Source organism: Cyclopterus lumpus, chromosome 24, assembly GCF_009769545.1.
Source record: "Cyclopterus lumpus isolate fCycLum1 chromosome 24, fCycLum1.pri, whole genome shotgun sequence".
Classification (NCBI taxonomy): Eukaryota; Metazoa; Chordata; class Actinopteri; order Perciformes; family Cyclopteridae; genus Cyclopterus; species Cyclopterus lumpus.
This window is the reverse complement of record NC_046989.1, coordinates 15,361,724-15,389,623: the sequence shown is the minus strand read 5'-3', so window position 1 is coordinate 15,389,623 and position 27,900 is coordinate 15,361,724. Positions and strand designations below refer to the sequence as shown.

Genomic DNA, 27,900 nt, shown 5'->3' with positions numbered 1-27,900 from the left:
CACAGTTCAAAGATTTATTGACAAAATGGTTCACTGCTATTGTATGGCTCTTTGTTTGTATGTAGGAGCTTTGGTAAACTGCATTTCTTTTGATGAGGGGGAGGATATGAATAAAAGCAATTGACGCAATAAAGCAACATTTCACTTTCTCTCCGTCCCTTTTTGCAACTGAGATTCCTCGAACCGCGACAATCCTGCAAAGTGTAACTTTCACAAGGAACAAATTATTCTATAAAAAAAAATGTAAAAAAATGAAATGCAACATGAACATTTCCACACACACATTCCTCCTTATATACATGTCGAGTCTTTAATCAACTGCTGGTCAGGCGATCATGCTGTCCAGCCAGTCCTCCAGGTCTTCCTCTGTCACTTCCTGTCTGGCAGAAGCCGACTCTGGTGGTGTACGGACATCTTTGTCTTTCACTTCATCCATCTTCTCCTCCGTCACCGCAGGCTCCATCTCCTCCACTTGCTCACACGCTGCATAATGAAAGAACACACAGTGCAAAAAATGTGACTTACCAAATTATTAGTTTTGGACATGAAATATTTTTGTGCTTCAGCACCCTTCAGTGCTGAATATTAAGTTCTGAAGATAGATATAGTGTTAGTGAGATTCTCCGAGATGAAAATGTCATACAAAAGTCATAGTAAATATGTTGAAAACAATTGTGAAAAAAGGAAGTATGGTATTGTAGAATGTTGAAAGTAACTGAGAAAATGGTCATAATACAGTGTCGAAAACAATTTAAAAAAGTCATGGTATGCCATGTGGACACTTACATAAAAAGTCATAGTATAATATTTTGAAAAAGTATAAAAACCCATTTAAGAGTAACTTGACGAACGTTGTTGTATAGTTTTGGTGACATAAATGGCAGTGTTGTATGTCAAAAATCTTTATAGTGAAGTCAGAAAAGTCAGAAAAAGTTATAGTATAGTCTGTAATAAAATATAAATGAAAAGGAATATTATTGTATGTCATGCATTTATGTCACTAAAACATTAAATAGTGTCATAGTAAAATACGTCATTAAAAGTCACATTTGTATGTATGGCATAAAAATATAATTTAAAAAGGAAAAGTATAGAATTCACGGTATAGTATGTCACGTGTCATAGTAACAGAAGATAACTGGTTAATTGGTCTATTTCAAGTCGCTGTGACCTTTTGACAGCTGTGTTCAGTCTTTATGCTAAGCTAAACTTAGAGGTCATACTTACTGTACGGACATGGGTATTGAGTGGTATCAATCCTCATAACTCCACCACAGAAAGCGAATAAGCACACTTCCAAAAATATTCAATCAAAATACCGTAGACCTTTGATCATAAAACAAGCTGAATATACTCACTTTTCTTTGGAGGCGCACTCTCCTCATCTGCAACACTGACAGATTGGCTTCCTGAAACATCCCAGACTGGTTTCTGTAAACTGAGCAGCTGGTCCAGCTCCTCATCACCATCATCATCATCATCATCAACGTCATCCACCGGAGGCTCTGCAGCACTGGAGGAACCCGGTGAGTCTGAGCTTGACGCTGGGTTTGTAGCCACGGGGACTTTCTGGTCGGTGGTGACGATTTTCAAAGCCGCAGACGGAGGCGTGAGCGTGGCCGCTTTGGGCTTCGCCTGTTTCAGTGCGAGGGTCAGAGTGGGCAGTTCTACTGGGGTCGAGACCTGAAACAGGAGAAGCGTAAAAGATGACTGCGAATATTAAAACTGCAAGTCCAACATTGCCGAGACGATTTCCCAGTGCGGGATATTTAGTCAGACAGCCGACCTGAAGCAGCTCCGCCTCAAGGTTGAGTCTCTGGTGGAGAGGCACTTGTTGAAGGCTCTGGGCGAGCGCTGGGAGGTCCACAAACACCGCAGACATCTAGAGAGGGAACAGGTCAAATCAGCCACAATCCAGCAGCTGTTTAGAGAACACTGACAGTTTACAAGCCACAGCCACAGCCCATGAAGTAAAACGACAATTAAAGTATTGGGAGGTCTATTCTGTGCAACACGGTTATACTTTATATTGTACTTATATTACAAGTGCAGGTCACTACTCTGTACTAAGCAGTGTAGCTCTGACTGTCTTCTGAATGAGGATTCAAAGACTAAATGCACTTTGAAACATTCGAGTCTAATTATTATCGCTTCAGCTTTTTCGGCAAACTCGATATTAACGAGGCACCGTAACGCATGAGGAGGAATCGGACTTGAAACTACTTTTGAGTGAAAAAATATGTGCAACTGGAAGTCTCGATAAACTAGCAGGTATAAGTGCAGTAAGTGTCGAGACGTTTCACTCAAAGGAGGGAAAAGTCAGGGACTCCCCAAAAGTCAGTGAGATTCATCATATCATGCATGTCTGCACCAATCCACCCGATAGTTGTTGAGATATTTCAGTGTGGACCGTACCAGTGTTACCAGTGTTACCAGTCGTACCAGTGTTACCAGTGTTACCAGTCGTACCAGTGTACCGACCGACATGAGCCAACAATGCTACTTTTTACTTTTCGTCTCTTTCTGCCGGTCCAAAGGTAATGTCTGTCTGAAGGATCCATACCTGACAGAGTGGGATTAATCCATGAAAGACAAAGAAGCAGAACGCTGAGGATCGTGTGGGATATAGATTTACCTGACTGGCTGAAGACGAGTCCATCTCCCAGTCCATCTCTTCTGAAAATCGGAATTGAGTGAAGGAATCCCCTGAGAGAGAGAAACAGACCAGCGTTTGACTTTGACCTGCTGCAGTCAACGTCCAAGAGGACGGCCGTCTGCTGCAGTTTCAATTAAACACTTCTTTGGTTTTATTCATTTCTCTGTAATACAACAACAACTCCAGGCTCATGGAAGCCGGGGGAGTGGCCTTCACACCGAGAATGTCTGAAATGCTCCGGCAGTGCTTCTCTGGAAAGCAGTTAACAGCTTTGTGTAAAGTGTTGATCAGCATGAGAGTTAAAGCAGAGCGAGCATGTGACGCCACTTTGCTGCCCGAACACCGACAGGCTGAGGGCTCTCAGGAACTACAAAAAAGGCCCCGGGCTTGTATTATTAATAATCACAAACGGCAGCAGCAGTAACACACAAGTGGAGGATTTTCAGAGCTGTCGAGTTTGTTTTTAAATCAAGAAATCAGACGAACAAGTTGTCGGTGCTCAGTCACAACACGACCAACGCAAACCGCTCAGCAACGATGCACACGTGAAGCACCACTACGAAGAATAAAACTCATCATGTTGTGGATGTTCGCCACAAACCAGCGGGACTGTTGTACCTCTGGGTGGAATAGCAGGCAGAATGTGAATACTTGTAGATGAAGTAGAGGAAGGGCATCTCTGGTCAAACATAGACGGAAGAAGTACTTGAATACTTGAGGGGGAGAGAAAAAACATCGACACATCAAAACAAATCTGTAGCTGTTTGAGGCCCTTTTTAAAATCGGGGGTCACCTAAAGTCCATTTCCTTTACTCCAAGCTGTAGCTTCATATTTGGCATACAAGACCGTACGTTAAAAAAATGCATACACAGCATGAATCAGTCTACCGTCTCCTGCAGGATTCTTTCTGGTGCATCGGTTTAGATCCAGCAGCGGTTTGCAGTCAGAAAACAGACTTTCTGAAGCCTCGCCGCCTCGCCCCCCCCCTCCCCCTCCCCCCCAGGGTGAGGATGCGCGACGCTCGCTCGCTCAAATCAAAGGATGCTGGAGCTGAACAGCGTGCAGGTGAAGCGGCAGACTCGGCTCAGGCTGCCACACACAGATGGGAAGTCAGTGGGAGGCCTGACGGAGGCAGCCTCTTGTTTTGTTGCATGAGAGACGCTCGGCGCCATCTGCGGTCGTCCTTGATTGCTTGGCTGCACGGGGAAGGGGGGGGGGGGGGGGCAAGTAGGAGAGGCTGCCGGGCGGCCCGGCTCCCCGCTGCCAGACAGGCCGAGGAAGCATGATTTATGAATTGAAGCATGATCAAGGTTACAATGGCTGCGAGGCGGGCGGTTAAGGGAAGATGATGGGAATGTCAGCTTTATGTGACGGCTGACGGGCCACACGGGGAGATGGACCGATGTTCCCCCTGGAGGAGATAAAGCTGGGCATATTAACCTGGTTGTGGTTTACTTGGGAAGATTGTTCGGAAACAATATTCCGAGCGCCTCGCTATCAAAAACTGAGTGAGAAAGATTCGATAAGGTCGACACGATGAAGCCCGTTGAATAAATATGACAGGAAACAATATTTTACTCCCCTCCTAAAATAAATCACCACTTAGCACATACCTGAGGAAACTATTACAGCATTAGAGAGCCGATATGTCTTTGTGAATATAGTCGTTCACGTTCACTTGGGAAACGCTAATATATCTATATTTTAATCCATCTTTTTGGGGGGTTTATGAGCATATTAGCAAAGAGCAGCACAATAGCCAAGACGGTCAGAGTGTGTTGTTTGAATAGAGGTCAAACAAGAGGTCAAACAAGCTGGAACCATTTGTAAATGTGTGTCCTATGTTGTCACCCAAAGAATCTTTTGCCCGAAATCTAAATGAACAACAAGAATTGTCAGAATAGAAATGTCAAAAAAAAAAACATCCCAATCCCATATTTTCAAAAATATATCAATCCAAGAATGAAAACTAGGACCTGATCAACATATATAATAATATATCATCTTAGCTGATATTATTGGCATGTCATAAGAAAATATTGGTATCTGCAGATGAAAAGTGACAGCTGTATTATAGTAATATTTTACCTCAATTCTTATGAACTACAAGAATTATTACTATTATTTTTTTTAAACAAAGTCGATAACTTGTTGACCGATTCCTCTTATTCTCATATATCAATGTCAGTAAATTACCTTAAAACAATGCAATTTCCTTTCATGGAAACACAGAATGATGAATTCAGCCGTAAGTGCATGAAAAGCTGTATAATCATGTCTTTCAAATGTTCATATTTCCAACTTGTGTTAATGCAACAGCTTCAGACGTCACCGGGATCCATTCCTCTTGTGTTGTTGTTCACAGATCTGAACGACGGTGTTAAAAATGTTATCTGCATCGAGTAGCAACGGCCCTTCAGCAGTGACCTCTCACTCTTGCGTTTCCTCTTTTTTAAACTACTGCTCCTCTGTTTAATATCTTTGCAGACACTAATCCTCCTCCTCCTCCTCATCCTCCTCGTCCTCCTCGTCCTCCTCGTCCTCCTCGTCCTCCTCGTCCTCCTCTGTCTCCTCCAGTCTGTCTCCAACACACAGAACTGCTGACGCCTCCCTCCCACAGCCCAGTGTCATCCTGATCTGTGTCCATGGAAATACCATCCCAGGTAGTTCGGAGAGCGCTGACACAACCATGGCAACGGCTGCCGGTGAGGATGAGGGAAAACTTCAGTCAAACCTCCAGAAGACAGAAAGAGAAAGAGAGACGATTGGAGGAGGACGAGGGTGTGTGTGTGCGTGTGTGTGTGTGTGTGGAGGAGGAAAAAGGAACGAATGAAGAAAATGATAGAGCGTGAAGCCAACGGTTCATTCCTGCTCGTCCAAACAGATCAAAGATGACACTGTTTTAAGTGCAGAGCTTCACCTGAAGTCTCACGTGTGTCACCGCGCTCTGAACCAAACAAAGACCTCATATCAAACCTGAACATCACAACTGGACCAAGAGCTACAACGACCCGCTGATTCATCGCGAGAAAAGAAATAGCAAGAATACCAAACATCAACAACTTGTTTCAGCTTCTCAAACGTGGAGGTGTCTGACTTTCCTCTGCTTCGCGTTATTGTAGAATATCTTTGGTTTTAGAGCATGGGTTTTGAATCAAACGAGACACTGGAGGTCGTCACGTCACTTCTTATTTCAAACATCCCACAAGGATTCATTGAGAAAACATCTGGATTACCATACAATCATGTTCAGACATTCATGGTCCCCGGAGGATGAACCCCACTGACTACAGCTGGGTATTGCTTTAAAAACAAGATATCAGTACCTTTAAAGGGATACCCATGCCAACAGAATCATGTTAGTATTTAATATTAGACTCAAGATGTCTTCATGTCAGCTAAAACTGCAATCTACTGTGTGTTATTATTGATAAATCTAAAAAGGGAGGAGCACATGACAAGAGCAAAATATCGACGTATGCAGGAAATATGATTAAAACACGAGTGCCCTTAAACATTGATTACCGTCATTGTAAAAACCTCGGCCTCAAAATAAGTTAATGTATGCCACGGAGAACAAAGATAAAAGAAGTATTTATGAAGAAATGTCCGCCACTGGTCCAGGCTATGATAGAGTATGTGTTTAATAGTGTTTACTTTACTTTCTCTTCCGGAGTTAATGTCTTCATTTTAATTTGACAAACACTTGACAAGCTGTCTTCCTCCGTCTGAGTAATTCTGCTGTGTTGATGAGAGGAACATGAGAGAAGTTAAATAAAAATACAGGAGTGGTCTGATCAAAGGTCACATCAGCATCGTGGCTCCAGAAAGCAAAAAAGTCATGGAAGGAACAAGATGGACAGAAAGAAAGAAACGAAAAGACAACTTTCAACACCGTTATTATCGTAAGAGAGCCCAAAGCATTTTGTATCTAAACACTCGGCAGTTTGACTTGTGTCGTGTTTTCATTTATGAAAACATGCTCAAATGCAGCTTCTTTAACAGAAAATGCTGTTCTGCTTATTGGATCATTCTTCTTCATGTTAGAAATGATACAAATCAAAAGCGGTTTCTGCAGGCTGCATTGCAGAACACCTTTGGATGACACGCAGATCATTCGATTCATATTTTGTTCTGTCGAATCTGTAAAATCTTTAACTATAATAATATATAAGATATTCTAATAATCAAATAAAACTGTCTACCAGAAAATATTGTGCATTTATCTTTGATACCAAATAATATATGTCTCTCGTGTGTCAGACTGAAAGATCCACGGCTACAAACATAAAGTTATGCATGTATTGCTTTTTCTGTCATTCCCACATTATTCAACATTATTAAAATACCTCCAGCAGCTTGTCCCCGTCCCGCGGAAGGAATTTGGTTAAATATGACTGCGATAAGTAACTAGAATGCCGGTAAAGCTCCTGGCGTCACACTACACAACGGATTAAAGATCAATTCACAACTCAAATGATTGTCTGAGTGCGTCAGTTGGGGTGGCGAGTTATTCCACAGTGAATAAACACTGCATTACTCATGCTTTGTTCTAAGTGGCTGGGCTGGCATTGTGTAACTTCTGTATGATGTGGTATCCTGTCTCTTGACATCTTGCTGGCTGAACCCCACATGAACAAATGTGGCTTCTTTTATTTTTTTTGCTCGCAACCCGAGCCATCTATGGCTCGTCCCGCTCTCATCTTTTATATTCGGGATGTGTTGTGGCCTCGCTGCTGCCTTTCTGTTCCGCTCTGCTCTTTTCCTGCTCCACTCAACTCCACTCTGCTCTCACCCTGCCGCGCTGTTCATCTTCACCCGCCCCCCCCCTTCCCTTCCCTAGTTCTGCTTTGTAAGACTGTCGAGCACTGGCACCGAGTCAGGGCGAAGATAAGACGAGCTGGATGAGGATCGCTCTGCTGTGGACAGGCTGATGAACGGAGGAAACACATAGGAGATGTAGCGAGAAGATAGCGGTGTTGTTATTTGACTTTTCTCTTCACCGCAATGTGGACCTAACAAGTGCATGAATGCCAACAGCATTTATACTGTGGAGTCGTCTTTTATCCTGTATTTGAGTTCTGTAGCTGAGCACAAACAATTAGCCAATGGGCAGAAAAAAAAAGCATTCGAAACCATTTCGAGAATCAATGAATCATTTCAGTAATTTTACAATAAAAGCTTCCTTAAAAGTGACAATTTGATTGTCGCGTTATAGATCGAATAGCTCCGGAGCCTCGGTTAGAGAAGACGTATGAAAGCTGTAAGATAACTTACATGTGGAGCGTGACACTCAATATGGGGCAGCAACTCTGTGTTGTCATCCTAAACAAAGAACTGGGTTTGTGGGCGTGTCCCCGTGTCCTGTTTGCCAGAACATGTCGCTGTTGCCCTGTTGGTTGTGGTGCCGACAGCCCCACACACGCACATCCTTGTTGAGTGAGCCACACCTTTAGTATACAGCCCTGCAGACTCGGTCCACTCGCCCTGTACAGCTGCGGCCGGGGCTCAACCTCGATTCGCCTTCTTTTCTTGGAGCAGCGACCGGTTGAATGGCAGCAGGACGGACCTGCGAGGAGCAACAGTACCGCTGCTCAGTCTCCACTAACACCTGCAGTGAAATGTTGACATTTTCCCTGAGTGGAAGGGGGAATACATTCATGTGATCCGTGAAGGATTACTTCTCTTTTAAACCGGCTGTCGCGGCAGATCCTCACTTGATAAGGGATGGAGCGAGAAAAAAAAAAACAACAACTGAGAGTTATTACTTCTGTGACAAATCCCGTCTGAAAGGGGTTTGCTAGCACTAAGGGGAGGGGCAGGATGGAAAGTGTGAGAGAAACATGAAGGGAAAGATAAGTGTAAAAGATTGAGGGAAAATGGAAGAGGATAAAGCAAGAAAGAGCATTTACAGACCGAAGAAAGCATGCAGGGAAGACCGTTCGGAGGAACTTGTTGCAATCTATGGAGCGATCCGCCATCCGAGAGCTACAGTACCTCCAGCGTGCTCCCTGTCACGCCTTTTTAACCAAACCAATTATCCGAACACGGCACAGTGCTGAAACCCACTACGCATCGATAAATCACTGTCTGCCCTAAATGCAATTAAAATCCCGAGCAAACCAGGCGAGACAATAAAGAGGGCCGAAGCTATTTACTCTTAACTTTTAATGGCTATTGCACGAGGCTGCGTTGGTGACAAAGTCGTATCAGAAGAGCTCCATTCAACTCGAGGCCTCGTTCCCGTTAGACGTGTTGTGTATGGACGTCCGGCTTGTTTAGAGCCAAGATGCCGGGATACCTGGGATCTAATAAATCATAATCAAACGGGTGACTCAGACCGTGCATTGCTTTGCTGGATATTATTAGGCTACAATCCGTGTTGCCTTTCATGTTTTATATGAATGTACGGACGACCGAGATCAATAGTGTCGACAAGAAATATGTGGAGGCAGTACTTTGATCCATGCCCCGTCATGTTGACATATGATATAACACCAGGAGCATTCCCAGAGTAATCTAAACGGCATTGTAAGCCTGAATCTGATGGACATCTAAAGTAATATTGACAAAAGGAAATGATCAAATAAAAAAAAAAATTAAACGTTGAAATCTGTTTATAATTATATTTCTTTCAGTTTTTCAGTCAACCAACATTACCACGGATAGAGAACCTAACACTGGAATGGTAACAATGGAGAAAGTACTCCGGTTGCATCAGTTTCACTTTAAGGGGTAAGGGTAACCGTGGTGCTAAAGGGGATCACCAAAGTCATTGGGATTCAACATTCTGAACATCATTTTATGGCAATGCAGACGTTTCAGTCTTGACCAAAGTGGTCCACACCTGGAGCCACATTGTTTCCACGGGTGAAAATGACCAAATCTATTGTGATTAGAAACCAAACTTTAACTTCACCAACAGTGCATCATAACTAATAAAAACACTTTCACTCCCAAATGATGTAGACTGCGGTTGGAAACAAAACAAACCTGACTGCAACAGTGACGCAGAAATGAAATGAGAACGAGACACAAACTGACCTGTGTGGCACGCGTCATAATAAACAGGACGTGTGTGTAACAGTGACAGTCAGAGGGAAACCATGCAACGCAGCTGATCTTGAGATGCGATAGAAAACATCAATTCCAGCACGAGGTAGCCTATTGTCACTCGCTTATAGGAAACGCGTCGCCTCGAAGACATTCTCTTCGTGCCAGCAGACGTCATCTCGCTCCAGGCTTACGAGTCGCTACGCAGGAGGCAAATCGGCTAAGAACGAGTGTGTGATGTAGGCTGACAGTAGCCTCCCGGCGCTGGTCCCTATGGCAGACCATCGGCTGGGACATCTGGGTACCTCATTATGAAGATGCAAGGAGCCTCAGCTATTAGGTTAGCTGAATAGATTAGTAAACAGCTAATACTGATCAATACCACGCTGAAAATGGATCAATAGCGTGAATCTAGCAGGCACCACTGAATTGTCTGAACATAGATCCGACAGGAACAGAGAGGACATTTGAGTTATTTTAGCCATCTGTCAGGGATGTCGTATGTGTACAGATTGTAAAGCCCTCTGAGGCAAATTTGTAATTTGTGATATTGGGCTATCCAAAATAAACTGAATTGAATTGAATTGAAATTGAATTGTCATTATTCACCTTACAAGATGAAAGCTGAGAAATTGCTCCATGCACACACCTGGTGCATTTTATTTGTGAAATTGATTGGAGAACTGTGTTTTTGTTTTCACAGGCAAAGCCTACAAAAAGGCCTCAAAGGCCACAGGAAGATAAGAACAATGCACCCACAGGCTGCTAAATAAAGACCTGGAGATCGCCTTAAATAAGCACGAAACTGACAGAAAGCGTGAATGTTTCAATCCTTTGAAGACTTGAGCGGATGAAATGTGACGGACATCGCAGTGCTAAAATCCAAACAAGACATCCTGAGCAGCCACCCCAGTTTGATCTATTCACTCCAGAAATCCAGAGTTCCTGCATTTTTGTAGTAAATTCATCAGGAGACACTCATAACTGTCTGAGTCGGACTGAGTCATGATGCTGCAGTCTCAAAGACACTAAACACACACAGCACCCTCTGCACTCTGTTCAGACGTACAAGACAAATAGAGGTTGGAGGAACATTAATTGTGCTCGTGGACAATATGGACAAGCACAATGTGGAAGAGTTCTTTTCACCAGATGCTTTGAAACTTATGAACTAAATATTGTACCCAGTCGATTCCTGTGAGTTCATAGTGACGTCTTCAAATTGCTTGTTCAGTGAAACAGTGAAAGCCATACTGTGGTCAACAGTAAACATCTACTACATTCTAAACTATAAAATAAATACAATGTATATAAATAAATAAATTTATATGTAATATACAGGATAAATCTAGAATAAGCAGTACATATGAATAGGCACTTTATTCCACTTTGCGCATATATATATATATATATATATATATATATGTGCATAAGATTCCACTCTGTCCAAAGCCTTCTCAGCGTCCGAAGAGATGTGGGGTCCTATGAGTTCGAGGGGTTGTACACAATATTAAATAAGCTATTGTTAATAAAGCCTGTGTGGGAAGGGGAAATTAAAGATGGCAGGACTGTTTCCAAACGCACAGCCAGCAGCATAGCTAATATTTCATAGTCGAGGGGGGGGGGGGGGGGTCTTTATTATTTTTAGTATTAATGGAAGCTTGGAGGAGAGAAGTGGTGCCCAAGGTAAAGGTGAGTATGCTGATCAGGAGAAGGGATTCTTCAGCATTAAATTCCTGTGGAAATTCGACAGGAAACATCTTGTTGCCAAGGATACTTGAAACATTGCACCATGTGAAATCTCCTCAACTGTGATGGGCTCTTGCTATTGGAGCCTGGAATCTGTATCAATGTTGGGGACAGTAAGAGTGATACATAACTATTATTGATATCAATATAATCAAGAATTGAATTTTGGACATCAGGGGTCGGTGGCGCGAACTTGCTCCACTAGTGTGTCCGTTGACAATTAATGTGACATATTTTATAGTCTGCCTCGATGTTGTGAGGCACAAATGCCCCGGAGTGACCTCTGCTTGTGTTTTTGTTGCAGCTTTTAATGACCATCGTTCATCTTGGTCCCCCCACCTCCTCCCCGACTGCAGCCTGAGATCACATTCATATTCAAAAGGCTGAGAGGGACTTTGGAGGAGAAAGACAAGCTCTCAGATGGGAGTAATGGGGCCCAATCACGATGGCACCATTGCAGAAGCCAATCGTGCTATTGACCCCTCATTATCTACATTGGAGGGGATAAACTAAAAGGAGTTGGAACTCGTTCACATGCTACTTGAAGCGAGGGTCATCTTGGTTTGCTAGAGACACCAACGCCTGTTGACAGAATCAGGCGCACGCCGTTTGTTTTTTGTGTTCCAATAACGACCGTTTGACTGGTGACAAATGTTACGTTTGGTTAGTCACAGCTAATGAACAGCCCGAGTTGACAATGAAAAAAAACGCTCAGACAGGAGGAGGACACATCTGGTGGAAAGCTTTATGTGCCATTATTGTCAGCACCTCCATTGTTATTTACCACAAGACAAGCAACACAGTGTGGGAGGTGGGAAGCACACAAAGCAATTATCTTTAATTGGAGGCACAGAAACACACCATTAAATTACTAATTTGTTTTTTTCTTTTTAAACCTCTTTAAATAATTGGCTCAGCTTTTGGGAATTAATGGTTATTTGAGACTGCAGCTCTGACACAATTACATATCTATGCCTGTCAAAAGAGGAAGCTAGAATTGACTTTGGTTTCATGGAAAGTTTATACTCGTTTCACACATGAACTCGTGCTCTTCACTGACGGCTCCAGTCAGGTGGAAGCCACAAACCACATTGCTCTTAAAAAGGTTCAACCATCGGTCGACGCCTTCTTTCCAGCTCCATAGCACAAGCTTTCATTTTAAATAATGGGAACCACCAATGTGGTCTGTCTCAAACCGACCAATTTTTTTTGCTTCTTGGATATCATATACATGTCAACGAGACGAAAACCTGTGGTCAAGACCATTCTTGGAAAGACCACACTCCAAATCTTCAAGAAGAAAAAATGCCATGGATATAATTTTAAAAGAAGCTACTTTCTTTCTCTTTTGGCCTTCTTTTCTCTCTTTAAAAAAAAAAAACAAACGGACTAAACTAAAACCATTCATAAAATGTCATAACAACATAAATCCGCCATATTGATTATTAGCCTTTTGTGCTCGTAATTGCAGACTTATGTAAATGACTTATGATAACCTCTATTCTCAACAAATATTGATGGTTAACAGCAGCGGGACACAGTGATGATGTCACAGGGGTCAACTGTGTTGACGGAGGCCTGTGATGCTCCCAATCTACAGAAATCTAGCAATCACCGTATAAATGTGTGCCTCACATCCTTTGTATTGCATACTCCTGATAATTCAATTCAGTTTATTTTGTATAGCCCAATATCACAAATTTGCCTCAGAGGGCTTTACAATCATCAATTGCTACACAGGAACATACATAATATATTAACATGAAAGCAAAATGGTTTCAAAGAAATGCATCCGGTCTATTCAACCCCTCACAGAGTGAGGATGAAAAGCTCTGGTCCTTTCAGGAGTAGGTGTGATTTCTGAAGGAGCCTGAAAAAATGGTGGCTCTTCAGTGCAGTATGAGACAATTTTCAAAGCTAATACCTTTGTAGTGGGTTAGGGTTTTATGGATTTTTAATTGTATTATTTAGAGTAAAGAGAGCTTCATTAATTCTATGGCAGTGTCCAACGAGGAGCAATATCAATATTAGTTTCATCAATAAAAAAAAAATATATATATATATATATATATATATATATATATATATATATATATATATATATATATATATATATATATATATATATATATATATATATATATATATATATATATATACACACACACACACAGTATATAAACTTTTTTCGAAAGTTAAATCAATATCAAGACTGGTGTTCATAGTGTGTTCTAATTAGTATTAATAGGACAGTAAACAGTATGACGTATGGTACAAACACAAACCAGATCATTTGCTTTGGTTGGCACAAACCCATCCTGGTAGGCAGAATTGTGGGCCTTACATGGACCGGAACATTTTGAAAAATCTGTTCTAAATACGACTGTGGTACGGTTCATAAATAACTTTCTACGTCGTCATCACTGCCGCTCACCTGCATGTCAGTGGCACGGCGGGTGCCGATGGCATGCTCCACAACACGTGACGACGGGCCGGCCTCATTGCGTCAGCAACCGTCACCCAGCTGTTCTCCACCGGAGTGCACGCTGTTATGAACGACTGCTCGTGGATTCAGCAACAAGTGGGGAGGTGGAGGAAAAGGAAATCACCAACAACAGCAAATAGCCCAAAGTATTGCTTCAGAGCAAGTTAATAATTAGCTTGGGAGTTTAAGGAGCCAATATGCTCGACTAGTCTCTTGCAAAGAGTAGATACATTTCGTATTATTGATGGGTGATTATAGTGACACTAACTCATTACATTTTAACATTGGTTCTGAAGAGGATTAAGTCAGATTCTTTCTCCCAAAAAGATGGATAGTGTGGTTGCTGTGGTGGTGATATAGCTGAATAGCATATTAGCATAGTGTTAACTACTGAATATGTTAAATATTACTCAGTCATAATCCATTGTCTTTTGCTTAGTGTTCAGTGAAAACAATGTATAAGAGCTCCACTATGGGTACTGAGTGCACAGGTGTATCACATAAGATGTCATTAATTAATCTTTAGTGAGGTTAATTGTGATACTAAGAGAGAATATGCTAATATGCTATTAGCTAGACCAGCTGCGTCGACACATGGGCTGATATCAGCGTATTGTCGATATATTGGTATTATATTAATACCAATAATATAAGTGTTTTTACGGGCCGATGAGTAACACATTGCAGTACATGCCAAAGTAGGTTTGTGGTCATTTAGAAACAATTATAATTCCATTTGTCCACCCGAGAGCATTTTTTTGTTTCAATTGTAAAACATCCTGCTCCGTATGCATCGCAGTCACAATGGAAATTCAAAGGGATCCGTATCAATACGAGTCCCAGAAATATGATGATAATATTCTGGGCTATGCAACATTTATCATCTCTTCCTTTCTGCTTTTCACTAAACTTCAATTTTCAGCCACTGAGAAAATGAATATCTTACTTCAGTGCAGCTACGTATGAAGAAAAAGAACATGCGTTTGCTCCCGCTACAGCTGCTTCTACAGCCATGAGCTTATGTGAACAGCGAAGGTCACACCAACAGAAACAGAAAGGAAACACTGAAAAGCACTCAAGGCGAGGCCAATGGAGGCACTTGAGAATAGCTGGCAAACTGAAGTCACCAATGGCTGCATCCACAGTCACTCACGCTACTTTTAAAGAGGGGATCAACACTTTGGGGACTAATTCACCATGAAGTGCCTCTCTGATGAAGACAAACAGCTGTAAGCATAAAAGCACACGGCGGCCCTTTCTGAACCGCTGCTGACATCCACATCGACTCCTCCTCCAGCTCCTCCAGCTCCTCCTCTCCTCCGCTCTGCTTCAACCTACTCCTCTACCTCCTCAGCTTTCCCTCCCTCCTCTTGCATGTTGCCCAGTGCTCGTACACAGGATGAGGCTTCCGGCCATGTGGGAATTTCTCCTAATAGTGGCTCACGGTTAGATCTGCAATGTCGGTACGGACGTTAGTGCAGCAGCGTTATCAGACGTGGCGAGCAGGAGGGTAAAAAAAAGAAGAAAAAAAAGTCATTCAATCTGTGCAGCCTTGAGGATCGAGGACGCTCAACTCCGCTTTCCATGCCAGTGGAGCTGCTCAAATTTTGCAGAAAGAGTAAGAAACTGGGACTTTTGCTGCTTTCGTCAGTTTCCCAGAAGATGATGAGTTTATCTTCGGTGAAAGAGAAAAGGCTTCGATGAGATCTTCACTTGATTAATGCTGAGGACCGGGAGTTCTAGTAATTCACCCTGTACAGGTCTATACAGCACCAGCGAGGCACCGAAGCTGCCCGGTCACATGGACACTGACGCTGACCAGCTGTTGCATTTGCCATCTTTTCTCAGAGACAAACCAGGAGCTATACAGCTACTACACGACGATGCAGAACAACTTGTTTGCATCAAGGCGCCTCGTACTTAGCAACTGGTGAGGATGAGAGACGGTGTGATGACCTACCTGTATTTGACAAGTCTGTTTTTCACCTCGTTGGAGAAAGGAGCACAGAGGGAAAAAAGTCGGCGAGGGGGAACAGGGGAGGGGAAGAGCGAGCCAGTGAGGGAAGGTGTGAAGCCAACGCTGTGAACGACAGAACTAGAGAAGCTGGGAAAGACACAGAGGGAGAGAGAGAAAGTCTGCCAGCCTGAGGAGAACCAGCGTATCAAAGACCTGGCCAAACGCCCATTTAACGCTGCAGGATTGTGTTTTGTCAGAGCCATACAGGGTGAGTATATATTCCGTTTGATGTGGCTATTATGACAGGAAATTAAACCGCGCACAGGAGCAGCTGTTAACTTAATGTTCAGTAGAATCCTCTTATAAATTCTAGAGTCGTTAAATTTGTACTACTGAATCGTAAATATGACCCGAATTACGATAATAATGAATAATGGGATAAGTTGTCACTGGTGCTTTTATAGTTCGGAAGTCTACAGTACATTTTGTTCAATGTGAATTTAAAACTTTGACACCCACAAAAGGTAATTAAAATTGACCCGGATTTTCCGTATACTTTGAAAGTCTGGGTCTGGCCGTGGAGAGGTGCTCAGGAAAAGTGGGAGGCACGAGGAGTAAGATGATTTGATTTAAGGCATCATTAAAAACCCGGTGATGAAAAGTCACATGACCGGCATCCAAACACTTGTACCACTGCATCCTCAGAGGTATAACCAATGTGACGTTTATCCAAGAAAGTTTTAAAGCTGAACTGAAACAAGAGATTAGTCGATAATGATAATGTAATTTATTAGACTATTTCACAAAAACACACTTGTTTGAGATCGTGAAATGTTAAGATTAGCAGATTTTCTGCAGTTGATGATTGCCCTTTTCATTATTGATTAATTTGCAGATAATTTTCTCAATTAAATCGATTGGTTAATAGAATGTCAGAAAACCGTGAAAAGGTCTATCACCATTCTCCATGGTCATGACAGACATGTCAAAAATTAAAAAATATATAAAGCTCATCTTTAAAAGAAAAATAAAGATACAGCAATAATTTTATATTATATATGTAAATTATTCTGGGATTTTTTATTTATTTTTTGTATTTTTAAACTATGAGACAATTTAAATAATTGAGATTTGTTCATCTGAAGGTTATCGTAAAAAAAATGAAATGATTGCCTCATTTGTTAAAGTACTGACTGAAGTACTAAAGTAGTGTAGAAGGATGAAAAGTGGGAAGAAGGTTTTGTGGGATGATCTCAGTGAAAGGGTCGATGATCCACCTGCTGCTTTATTTGACCTCACACTATCCTCCACCGGCTTCATCATAATCAGCAATTGCAGGGAAACGAACCACAAGCGATGCGTTGTTTCCTGTTTTTGCCGAACAGGCAGTCCATGAACAGCCTCATTCCTCTGCTTTTACGCCAATCTCCTCCAGTCTCGATGGGTAATCAAGTATCCATAACAACGCCGGAACATATAAATTATTGCCATGATTGGGACTATTCATCTCAGTTAGGAAAACGTCCTTGTGTTTGTCAATCTGGTTAGCTGAACCACTGAAGCTCTAATGTGATTTCCTTTTGTCTTATTATGATTGAGCCTTGATAGGTGCCCATTAGCAGCCTTGGTAAACTACGGCTGCGGGGGAAGAGGATTGATCCTTGTGTTAATGTGTACAGATAGATGACCGTGTTAGGATGTAAATAACTGCCCGGCAAGTCCCCCAAGTCAAATGGACACACACACACACACACACGTGTGCTCATTACCCCTGGCAACAGCACAATCAACCCCCAACAATGCGAGGACTGAGACGAGACATGACAAAATATATATATTTTTTTTAAATCACCTTTGGGTTACAAAACCGTCGACAGCGATTAATTCCTAAAGGCTTGGTGGCAACTTGATGCGTTGTCATTCATTCAATCCACTGTTTTTGCCGAAATTCCTCTCAGATGAAAAGCTTCCTGCACAAAAGCAGCTTGTATAAAAAGCACCGGTCCGGAAATATTTTGAGAATCAAAAGCGCCAGGGTTTCATCCTTGAAAACTAATCATCGGATCCAATCCAAGCACATGAATGCTAAAAGCACTTGGGATGTTTGGACAAGCAGTGGGGCCACATAATCGCCATCTACGAGACGACAAGACAACGGAAATCAACATGACCTTCAATTCAAATCAAACTGACTGTTTACATTATTTCCCCGTCGGGCTCCATTTGTCCTAATCACACCGAGTACAGTAGAGCCTTCAATGAAGCCTTTGCAAATACAAAGTCGGCCACTGATTGTTCTGACGGCTTCATTATATTTTTTTGAAATCGATCGTCAAGGCAAAGTTCAATGAAAACGTAGACAGACGTCTTTATAGACCTTGAGCTTAGGTTTGCCCTTTTTGTGCTACCATTTGCATTGTACGACATAATTAATACATGAAAAGATAAGATCGCCAATGCTCTTTGAGGGATTCACTGCAGCAGCCAATACATTTTGGATACAGACGTCAAAGTGAAATATAAGCCAACTGAGGTTATATAAATGGAGATTATATAAACAGCAGTGACAGAATCTGCACTCGACCATCTTAGATAGAATGTAAGAATGAAAGGAGTGGGATGCATGGACTGCATTATTATAGAATTTATTATGGAAGATGTACTCGTGTTTTACGGAAATAAAACTAGTAAAAACTAATTTTCTTTAATTTGTGTGAAAATACTCTCTCCATCATTTGTATTCAAGTATTACCATCAGAATATACTTTAGGTACAAAAAGTATAAATACCCATTATGCTAAATGTCTTATTCAGCACAAGTTTGATATTCTTGAGTTATGAATATGTATGCATTAATGTGTTCATCACTTCAAATGATGCTGCTGGTAAAAGGTGGAGTTTATGTTAATTACTCAATTAACTTATTGTTTTAAACCTACAATAATACATCACAATCTATTTATTGATAATATGTTGAATATGTGTTAATATTACAGCAACAGAATGGAAAATGGAAAAGTTATCAAGTGCAGAGAAAATACACCAAAAACACAACTTTTGCCTGAAGCGCGAATTAAACTCACATTGGATTAAGTTGATCAAAGGATTTCAACTGTTACAATCTTCAACACGTCCCCTTCATCCCAAATTAGGATTATGATCATTTCAAAAGTTAACAAAACAATCTCACATTAACTTCCATTTAGTAGGTGTTCAGCCACATCACATGATCCGATTAGCAGATCAGACCTGGTGCACGTCCACATTTCAACTTCATCTGAGCACCTATATGTAGTGTTTAGACTGTACAATAATGGCACATTCTGATTATATTAGAATTACATATTTGTTTTTAATAATTTAAGTAAAAGTGGTGAAGATTGAATCATGATTTTAGCATCTGAGCCTCAGTAAGCTTTGCATTAAGACATCACTCTCCATCTGGAGTTGTGAAGCAACAGCAGCTCCTCCCAGTCAAAAGGAAACTTTAAGCATTTCTCTGTAATCAGACACAATCGTCATGTTTACGTTCCACTTCATTTTCACATCTTCATAAGATCAAAAAAATTAGAGGTCTTGAACACGGCAAGTGTTTGCAGGTGTTGACAGGTGTATCTCCCCTTCACTGTGCAGGAAGGGGAGCTAATGATAGGGATTTGATTAATTACCTCTTCAGCCTTAGAACTCAGCCAGAACCTCTGAAAGTTTCAGATCCTTTGGAACTTTTGCTAAAAAGGCAGCCGCAATGACAATATGATAATGTTAAGTGTATTTATAGCACATCGCGAGTACTAAAGAGTCTTCTAGTCAATGCACCGAGTCGGTAATGTCAACCCCTAATTACATTCAATCAAGCAAAGATGATTATTAATGTAACTTTTAATTTGAAATGGGAGATGGCAGATTTCCCATTAAAGCTGATTTCACAATAAAGCTGATTCTGATTTCTCTTTTTCGGTCGAAACTACAAATTATTTTCTTGATCAATTAACCTGCTAATTTTCTCAATTAATTCCTAATTTAAATGTCAGAAAATAGTGAAAAACTACATGAACTTGTTATATTTTGATTTCAGATATTCAGTATTTTTATTTTTAAATGGTAAAAATATTAACATTTTTTTAAGATCAATTTTCTGTCAATCAATTAATCAACCGATTGTTTCAGCTTTGAAAATCACCTTAAAAAAAGTTGCATGGTCTCACTTTGACAACTTCAATGCTTCCTGGCCTTTAATGTCAGGTAGAACAAAACAATCCCCACCCACACACATGTATATTTATAGAGTTTTGTTTTAGGTTGTTCACATGTGCTCAGCTCGCACAACAGTGGACGACAACAGCATCAGATAATAAAGGCTCTTCTTCGGCACCATCCTTATGACATACTGCTTTGTTGCATAGAAAAAAATATATTTATTTGATTAAAATCTTGGAAAGTCAGCGCTTAATCTCACTGATATCCAAACCTGCTCTGCTCTGGGATTCTGAATCCTGTAAGAACTTCACTGTGCATTACAGAGATTGAAAAGCACTGTAAATCATTTCCATTGTAAAAAACTGAACATCTGCACAGACTTCGGACCTGTACACCCTGCCCAGTCTTGCCAAAGCAACAACCAGAATACTCTCCAACACATACAACAAAATGACGTAGAAATACCGTAAGCTCCACCACTAAGAAGTATTTTATAATAACTTAAGCCAAGAGGAAAAGGGAGGTTTCTGCAGCAGATTCCGGATTCAACAGCTACCTTAATTGGCCCGGAAAACGACTCTTGAAAGCATCGCCTCCCACATACAATTAAGTATCCTCTAGAGAGCGGCAGCCTCTTGCTGTACGGCATGACTAATCTGACAATGTGGGCAAAACACAGAGACGAGAGATACGAGTCAAACAACTCACTGGAGAACCTTTGGCATTTACGCTACAAGAGAAGGGGGGGAGAGACACGGCGCTGCAACACTCTCCAACTCTCTAATGGCGTGAGAAAAAAAACACACACAAAAAAAAGAATCCTGTGAAAACATTTAGCTGCTTGAACACTCGTCCTGAGTTAGAATTAGCCTCATAATGTCATGCAAAAAACACAAGCACGTCTGGCAAAGAATATAGGAGTCAACTTCTGGATATTTAGCAAACTTGATCAGATCAAAGAAAACTGATCGGAGAGCCAGATCTGAATATTAAACAGTATTTGTAGCATGTTGTATTCAATAAACTAGAGCTTTGGTCAAAATATGGCCCATTTAACTTTTAACATTCATCAGCAGTGATTAACTCACAAATGTGGGGTTTATATTCAAAGCTGTTAATAAAACCAATAGTTGAAGATATATTTTGTTCATGTATTCATTTTATTGCCAGAAATTGTATTTAAATAAAGTGTTCCTCCCAGAACTTTATGATGATTCCGTAACGCCAAGTCTCTGAAACTAGACATCAAACTGCATTAATAGGTGCTACAGGCTCCATTGTTTTCACAAAATAGTTGTAGCACACAGAGGGTTGTTGGAGCTTTTGCACTAAACGCAGCTGCTGAAAATAACATTGAGATGTGAGACTGAACCAAAACACCAAAAAAAAACACTAAAATGACCCATAAAATCTGAGGGAAACCGCAAAGTCGGCCGTAAATTATCTGTGCGTTTGATTAGCACAGCTTCATACCATTACAAAAGCCACAAGCATTTTAAAAATACCCAAATTATAAATGGATAGTAAAAGAAAAAATTATATATGCAAAGAAAGTAAAAGAAAATTGTTATACTAAAAAGTTAATTTCTATGTCATCATAAAAAAAATGTATAAACTGGTGGAAGTTCGTTAATTAATAACTAAAAAGGTCAATGTGCTGGTGACACACTAATTTAAATAATGGCATCTTAATACCCATATCACATCCTGTTGATTTATAACATTCTAATTACCCAGCAGCAGATAATATGAAACCGTTCTTAACATTTCTAGACTTTTAAATACTGTAAAAGTCCTATGCTAGAAAACTAACAGCCAAAGCAATATTGCAAAATGTGACTCATTGTGGTGTGCTAACTGAAAAAATGTCCTAAATATGAAGAAATCTCGAGCTCCGCTCTAATAAGACGACACTGAGCTTTCTACTTGCTCCCTCTGGGAAAGAAATATCAACAAAAACAGGGATGAGAGACTGTTGAGAGCCCAGGGGGCTAAAACACGGAGCGCTGAGGCAGAAATGAGCAAACAAAGCCAAACGAGGATGTATGCAGCGGTTTGACAGCAGTGTCCAACGCAGACATTTCATTTGGACTAATTAGAGACAAGCTTAGAAAAGTACAATTAGACTCAGTGGAGTATTTGACAGAGTGTGAGTTGTACATGTCGTTATTTCAGAAAGGCTAATACACAAACGTGTGTACCGTTCTTAATTATTGGTGAAAAGAAAAGTTTTAATTGCAACCACATTTATTTGTGCACACATAAGCAAAATGGTGTATCAGCAAATACAAGCAAGTATCCATGAGTAATGGACAGAGAATTTGTCTTTGTGCTAGTTGGCTTTATTTTGTCGGAATATTTCATAACAAGTTTTTGGGAAGATCAGACGTCTGACTTGTCTCCCCCGTCAATGGCTGACTGAACACTACGGGTGCATTTTTTAAAAATGTTTTAAATGGTCAGCTCTTACCTGCGGACTCCAGCAGGATGTGGTAGTCGGTTCCCCTCCGAGTGGGCAAGTCGTCATCGGGCTCCTGCCTCTCTGAGGCCTCATAACGGTCCCAGTTTGAAGCCAGTTTCCTCCTGGAGAAAACCTCCATCCTCTCGCCTTCCTCCTGAAAGTTCTCCCCCTCATCTTGATCCTGAAAGAAGAGGAACATGGCAGGGTACATGGTGAGGAATGGGTGACTGAGGCAACACATGGGATTTAATAGTGCACCCTTTCCAACAGTCTAATATAGGTACAGGACAGAAAGTTCAAAAAGCTTTTGCCCACAATCAAATCAAGAGATGAAGATGTAGATTAGTCATTTCATTGATTGACAGAAACTTAGTTGGTGTTTTGCCGTTCAAGTAATGCCTAAAAATAATGCCTCTAAAATACGCCATCTTTTCCATAAACTGAAAGGACTGCATTTTGGTGTCGTTCAGACATCACTCCGTTGGAGCAGATCATACAGAACATACAAACAAGGCAGATACTAGAGAAAAGTTTGCTTCATTTTTACAAACTTGACAAAGAGTCATATTTCCAAAGCCAGCTAGCCATGGGTAAAGTGACAACATATTTCCCAATAACACTTCCTCTGACAAAGCTCCAGAAAGTAGAATTCAAAGAGTATTTCACAACCACATAGCTCATATTCATGATTGGTAGCTGAGCCTAACAAAACGGGTCACGGTAAATGTCCCACTATGTGATAAAGAATAGACCAAAACTGAACGGAAATTTGTCATAGATTTATCATGCTCAGGTTGTTTTTTGTTTTTTAAACGGTGCCCTGTCAAAAACATAATCACCACACACAAAAAAAATTAAACTGAGCTAATCGTTGGCTCCAACAATATCATCAAAGACCCCATGGTAGCTATGGAACCATTAATGGGGGATTTGTTTCTTCTCATGATTGCAATCAAGGAGCCCCTGTTTCAAAGGAGATTTGTGTGATTGCAATCAAAGAGCCCCTATTGTTTCCCTTCTAGTTCTGTAGTTACCATGGCAGGAGCCGAAGCTGACAGAGCATCCCAGCACCTCTCCAGTGTCGCATCCGAGGCCCCGTGATGATGGTGAAGTGTTGTGGAAGACCAGAACTCTACACATGCTGACAGGAACTCGTTATGTGTATTGAGCACGAACAGTGGAGCATTGTGCTGTAATCACGATGACGCAAACCCACTTCTGTAATGGAGAGAGCGATCAAACAATGTGCGTGCTGTGGCTATTTATATTGAATATGGCGCACAGCTGTATAGCAGCTCCAGAGGCTGTGCTTTGACTGGAAACGTCACACGTTGACGTGATCACTTTCCCTCACTTGGCATTCATGTTAATCCCTCCCAAAAAAACAACTCTCATTAAAAAAGAGAAAGAAAGAGGTCTTATTGAGTTTTACGTCTTCCTACCAGAACATTGTGCGTTTTTCTTGGTGACGCAACGACAACATTACTATTTTGTTGAATGCGGTTTGGTAACGCGGACAGCCTATGGGACATAACGTAAACTTCCATGCTCTCTCTCTCACCCGGTGGTGGAACTCCGCTGAGTGGCCGCTTGCCCCCCGTCCACGGCCGCGGTAGTGGTCCCTTTTCCCTCGGCCGCGGTGGTGGGCTCCTCTCCCTCGGCCCCGGTGTTCGCCACCGACGCTGTCGCTGTTGTTTCCACCTCGGCCGCTTTTTTTCCAACTGCCCCCTCTGCCTCCGCTCGGTCGAGCCTCCATTGCTGTCAATGTTGGCCGGACAGTTTAGCATGTGGCACCTTAAACTCGAAGGGAATCTGTGTTACATTGAATGTTGTCCCACGACAACTCGGCGCTTGATGTTTCCGCGTCAATTAGACTATAATAACTTTTACATTTCAGAATCGAATTGAAACATAATCAAGGTTTTTTTTATTGTGTATATATTATATATATATATATATATATATATATATATATATATATGAGAGAGAGAGAAAGATTTAATTAATGTTTCTCTTTTTATTTCAGGAAAACTCTTAATGGAGCAACAACCCGGCACCTCTCTCTGACCTGTCAACAGTAACACAGACAAATAACAACATGGAAGTAGACCCTTCAAACAGCACTTTTGCCAACACATCACATGTCCAGGCGGCTCCCCACAACGTCTGGGAGGTTATTACCATCGCTACAGTGTCAGCCATTGTCAGCTTGATAACTATTGTTGGTAACGTGTTAGTGTTGCTGTCCTTCAAAGTCAACAGCCAGCTGAAGACTGTAAACAACTACTACCTACTGAGTCTGGCTTTCGCTGACCTCATCATTGGAGTGTTGTCAATGAACCTATACACCACATATATCCTGATGGGTTACTGGTCCTTGGGGAACCTTGCATGTGATCTCTGGCTAGCAGTGGATTATGTTGCCAGCAATGCTTCAGTTATGAACTTACTCGTCATCAGCTTTGACAGGTACTTCTCGATCACAAGGCCGCTAACTTACAGGGCTAAAAGGACTCCAAAGAGAGCTGCCATCATGATTGGCCTTGCATGGCTGGTGTCTTTTGTCCTTTGGGCGCCACCCATTCTGTGCTGGCAATACATTGTAGGAGAGAGAAACGTGCCTCCTAACCAGTGCAAGATCCAGTTTTTAAAAGAGCCAGTGATGACATCTGGTACAGCCATTGCTGCTTTCTACATCCCTGTCTCGGTTATGACCATCCTCTATTGTAGAATCTACAAGGAGACACAGAGGCGCACCAAAGATTTGGCAGAGCTGCGAGGCCTGGCTACTGAAAATGTTCTAGAAGGGACGAAACCACAGAAAACTATCATTCATTCTTGCTTTCATTTCACAAGAGAGAGGAGAGACCTCAGTCAGGCCTCCTGGTCCTCATCTAACCAAAGTAATGCCACTAAAACTACCACAAGATCAGATGAGGCGTGGGTGAAAGCAGATCAGATCACTTCCTTTAATAGCTACTCCTCATCTGAAGAAGAGGAGCAGCATGTTTCAATAGAAACCCCACAGGGGTCTTTCAAAGAGCAAGGTAGTGAACAAAGTAATAAGAATGGACAGGTGAGTGATTATACAGAAGATCTGTACTTTTCCACTCCTCAAAAGAAGAGCAGTAAAAAACACATCTCTAATAAATTTAAACCCGGCTCGAGCTCGAAGGATAAAAACGGCAAACCAATGACTGCCACACCCAGCCTGCCGAAAGCAGAAGAGCCCACCAAAAACGCCTCCCCTTCCTCCTCCACCACCTCCAAACCCATTGACCCCGTCCTGAAGAACCAGATCACCAAGAGGAAGAGGATGGTGCTTGTGACAGAGAAGAAGGCGGCCCAGACTCTCAGTGCCATCCTGCTGGCGTTCATCCTCACATGGACGCCTTACAACATCATGGTGCTCATCTCCATTTTCTGTACCGAGTGCATCCCCATGTCCCTGTGGCACCTGGGCTACTGGCTTTGCTACGTCAACAGCACCATCAACCCCATGTGCTACGCACTCTGCAACAAGACCTTTCAGAAGACCTTCCGCATGCTTCTGCTCTGCCAGTGGAGGAGAAGGAGGAGAGGTGACGACAAGCTGTACTGGGGTGGACAAAACCCAAATGTCAACAATAAAATGACTTGATGTGGCAAAAGGCTATTATAGAACGGATGTATTGCATTTGCCCACATGTGGATTTTCTTGATATATACTGTAGTCAGTGTCTTCAGCATGAAGTGCTGCATGTCCTTTTTTTTGTGTTAAAGTACATCCATCCATCCATCCATTATCACCCGCTTATCCGGGGTCGGGTCGCGGTGGCAGCAGGTTCAACAGGCCGACCCAGGCTTCCCTCTCAACCGCAACACTTTCCAGCTCATTCTGGGGGATCCCGAGGCGTTCCAAGGCCAGCCGGGAGATATAATCCCTCCAGCGTGTCCTCGGTCTTCCCCGGGGCCTCCTACCAGTTGGACGTGCCCGGAAAACCTCTAATGGGAGGCGTCCAGGAGGCATCCTGACTAGATGTCCGAACCACCTCAGCTGACTCCTTTCGACACGAAGGAGCAGCGACTCGACTCCAAGCTCCCCCCTGATGTCCGAGCTCCTTACCCTATCTCTAAGGCTGAGCCCGGCCACCCTACGGAGGAAGCTCATTTCGGCCGCTTGTATCCGAGATCTCGTTCTTTCGGTCACGACCCAGAGTTCGTGACCATAGGTGAGGGTTGGAACGTAGACTGACCAGTAAATGGAGAGCTTTGCCTTCCGGCTCAGCTCCCTCTTCACCAAGACGGACCGGTACAGCGCCTGTTTTACTGCTGCAGCCGCACCGATCCGCCTGTCGATCTCCCGCTCCACCTTACCCTCACTCGTGAACAAGACCCCGAGATACTTGAACTCCTTCGCTTGGGGTAGGCAGTTTGCCCCCACCTGGAGGGAGCAATCCGCCGGTTTCCGGCAGAGCACCATGGCCTCAGATTTGGAGGTGCTAACTCTCATCCCTGCCGCTTTGCACTCGGCTGCAAAACGCCCCAGTGAATGCTGGAGGTCACGGTCCGAGGAGGCAAACAGGACCACATCATCTGCAAACAGCAGAGAGGCGATCCCGAGACTCCCGAACCGGATCCTCTCCGCCCCCTGGCTGCGCCTAGATATCCTGTCCATGAAGGTCACGAACAGGACCGGTGATAAAGGGCAGCCCTGGCGGAGGCCAACACCCACCGGGAACGTGTCTGACTTACTACCGAGGAGACGAACACAGCTCCTACTGCAGGCGTACAGAGACCGGATGGCCCGTGCCAACGGGTCCGGCACCCCATACTCCCGCAGCACCCCCCACAAAAACCCCCGAGGGACCCGGTCGAAAGCCTTCTCCTGGTCTACAAAGCACATGTAAACTGGTTGGGCAAACTCCCAGGACCCCTCCAGTAATCTTGCAAGGGTAAAGAGCTGGTCCACTGTTCCACATTATGCTGTTCGGTGCATAAGCACAAACAACAGTCAGAGCCTTACTCCCCGCAACCCGTAGGCGCAGGGAGGCGACCCTCTCGTTCCCCGGGGAAAAACTCCAACACAGCGGCGCTCAGCCGGGGGCTCGTGAGTATCCACACTCCCGCCCGGCGCCTCTCACCCTGGGCAACTCCAGAAAAGGACAAAGTCCAACCCTTCTCCAGGAGCTTAGTTCCAGAGCCCATGCTGTGCGTGGAGGTGAGCCCAACTATATTTAGCTGGTACCGCTCCACCTCCTGCACCAGCTCCGGCTCTTTCCCCGCTAGTGAGGTGACGTTCCACGTCCCTAGAGCTAGTCTATGCCGCCGGCGATCGGCTCGCCCAGGTCTCCCGCCTGGC

At 42.7% G+C, this 27,900-nt stretch overlaps 2 protein-coding genes across 5 annotated transcripts; one reads left to right on the top strand and one right to left on the bottom strand.

Annotated features, from left to right (window-relative positions):
• Positions 1 to 24,362, bottom strand: aven (apoptosis, caspase activation inhibitor). 4 transcript variants are annotated; one of them, XM_034528450.1, is made up of 7 exons: positions 24,121 to 24,234; positions 23,594 to 23,777; positions 22,569 to 22,740; positions 2,636 to 2,706; positions 1,787 to 1,882; positions 1,359 to 1,683; positions 1 to 483 (listed from the first exon to the last, which is right to left on the bottom strand). In XM_034528450.1, exons 2-7 carry the CDS (start codon positions 23,594 to 23,596, stop codon positions 326 to 328), a joined length of 825 nt encoding a protein of 274 aa, XP_034384341.1. In that variant the 5' UTR covers positions 23,597 to 23,777; positions 24,121 to 24,234; the 3' UTR covers positions 1 to 325. The 4 variants fall into 4 exon arrangements, with proteins under 4 accessions (XP_034384341.1, XP_034384343.1, XP_034384342.1 ...); XM_034528452.1 differs by lacking the exons at positions 23,594 to 23,777; positions 24,121 to 24,234 and adding exons at positions 3,275 to 3,369; positions 4,854 to 5,391 and having other exon boundaries at positions 22,569 to 22,675; XM_034528451.1 differs by lacking the exons at positions 22,569 to 22,740; positions 23,594 to 23,777; positions 24,121 to 24,234 and adding exons at positions 3,275 to 3,369; positions 4,854 to 5,391; positions 7,935 to 8,087.
• A 295-nt stretch (positions 24,363 to 24,657) lies between these two features.
• Positions 24,658 to 26,199, top strand: LOC117727897 (muscarinic acetylcholine receptor M5-like). Its single transcript, XM_034528447.1, has one exon. The coding sequence runs from the start codon at positions 24,658 to 24,660 to the stop codon at positions 26,197 to 26,199; it is 1,542 nt and encodes a 513-aa protein (XP_034384338.1).
• Positions 26,200 to 27,900: the final 1,701 nt, after the last annotated feature.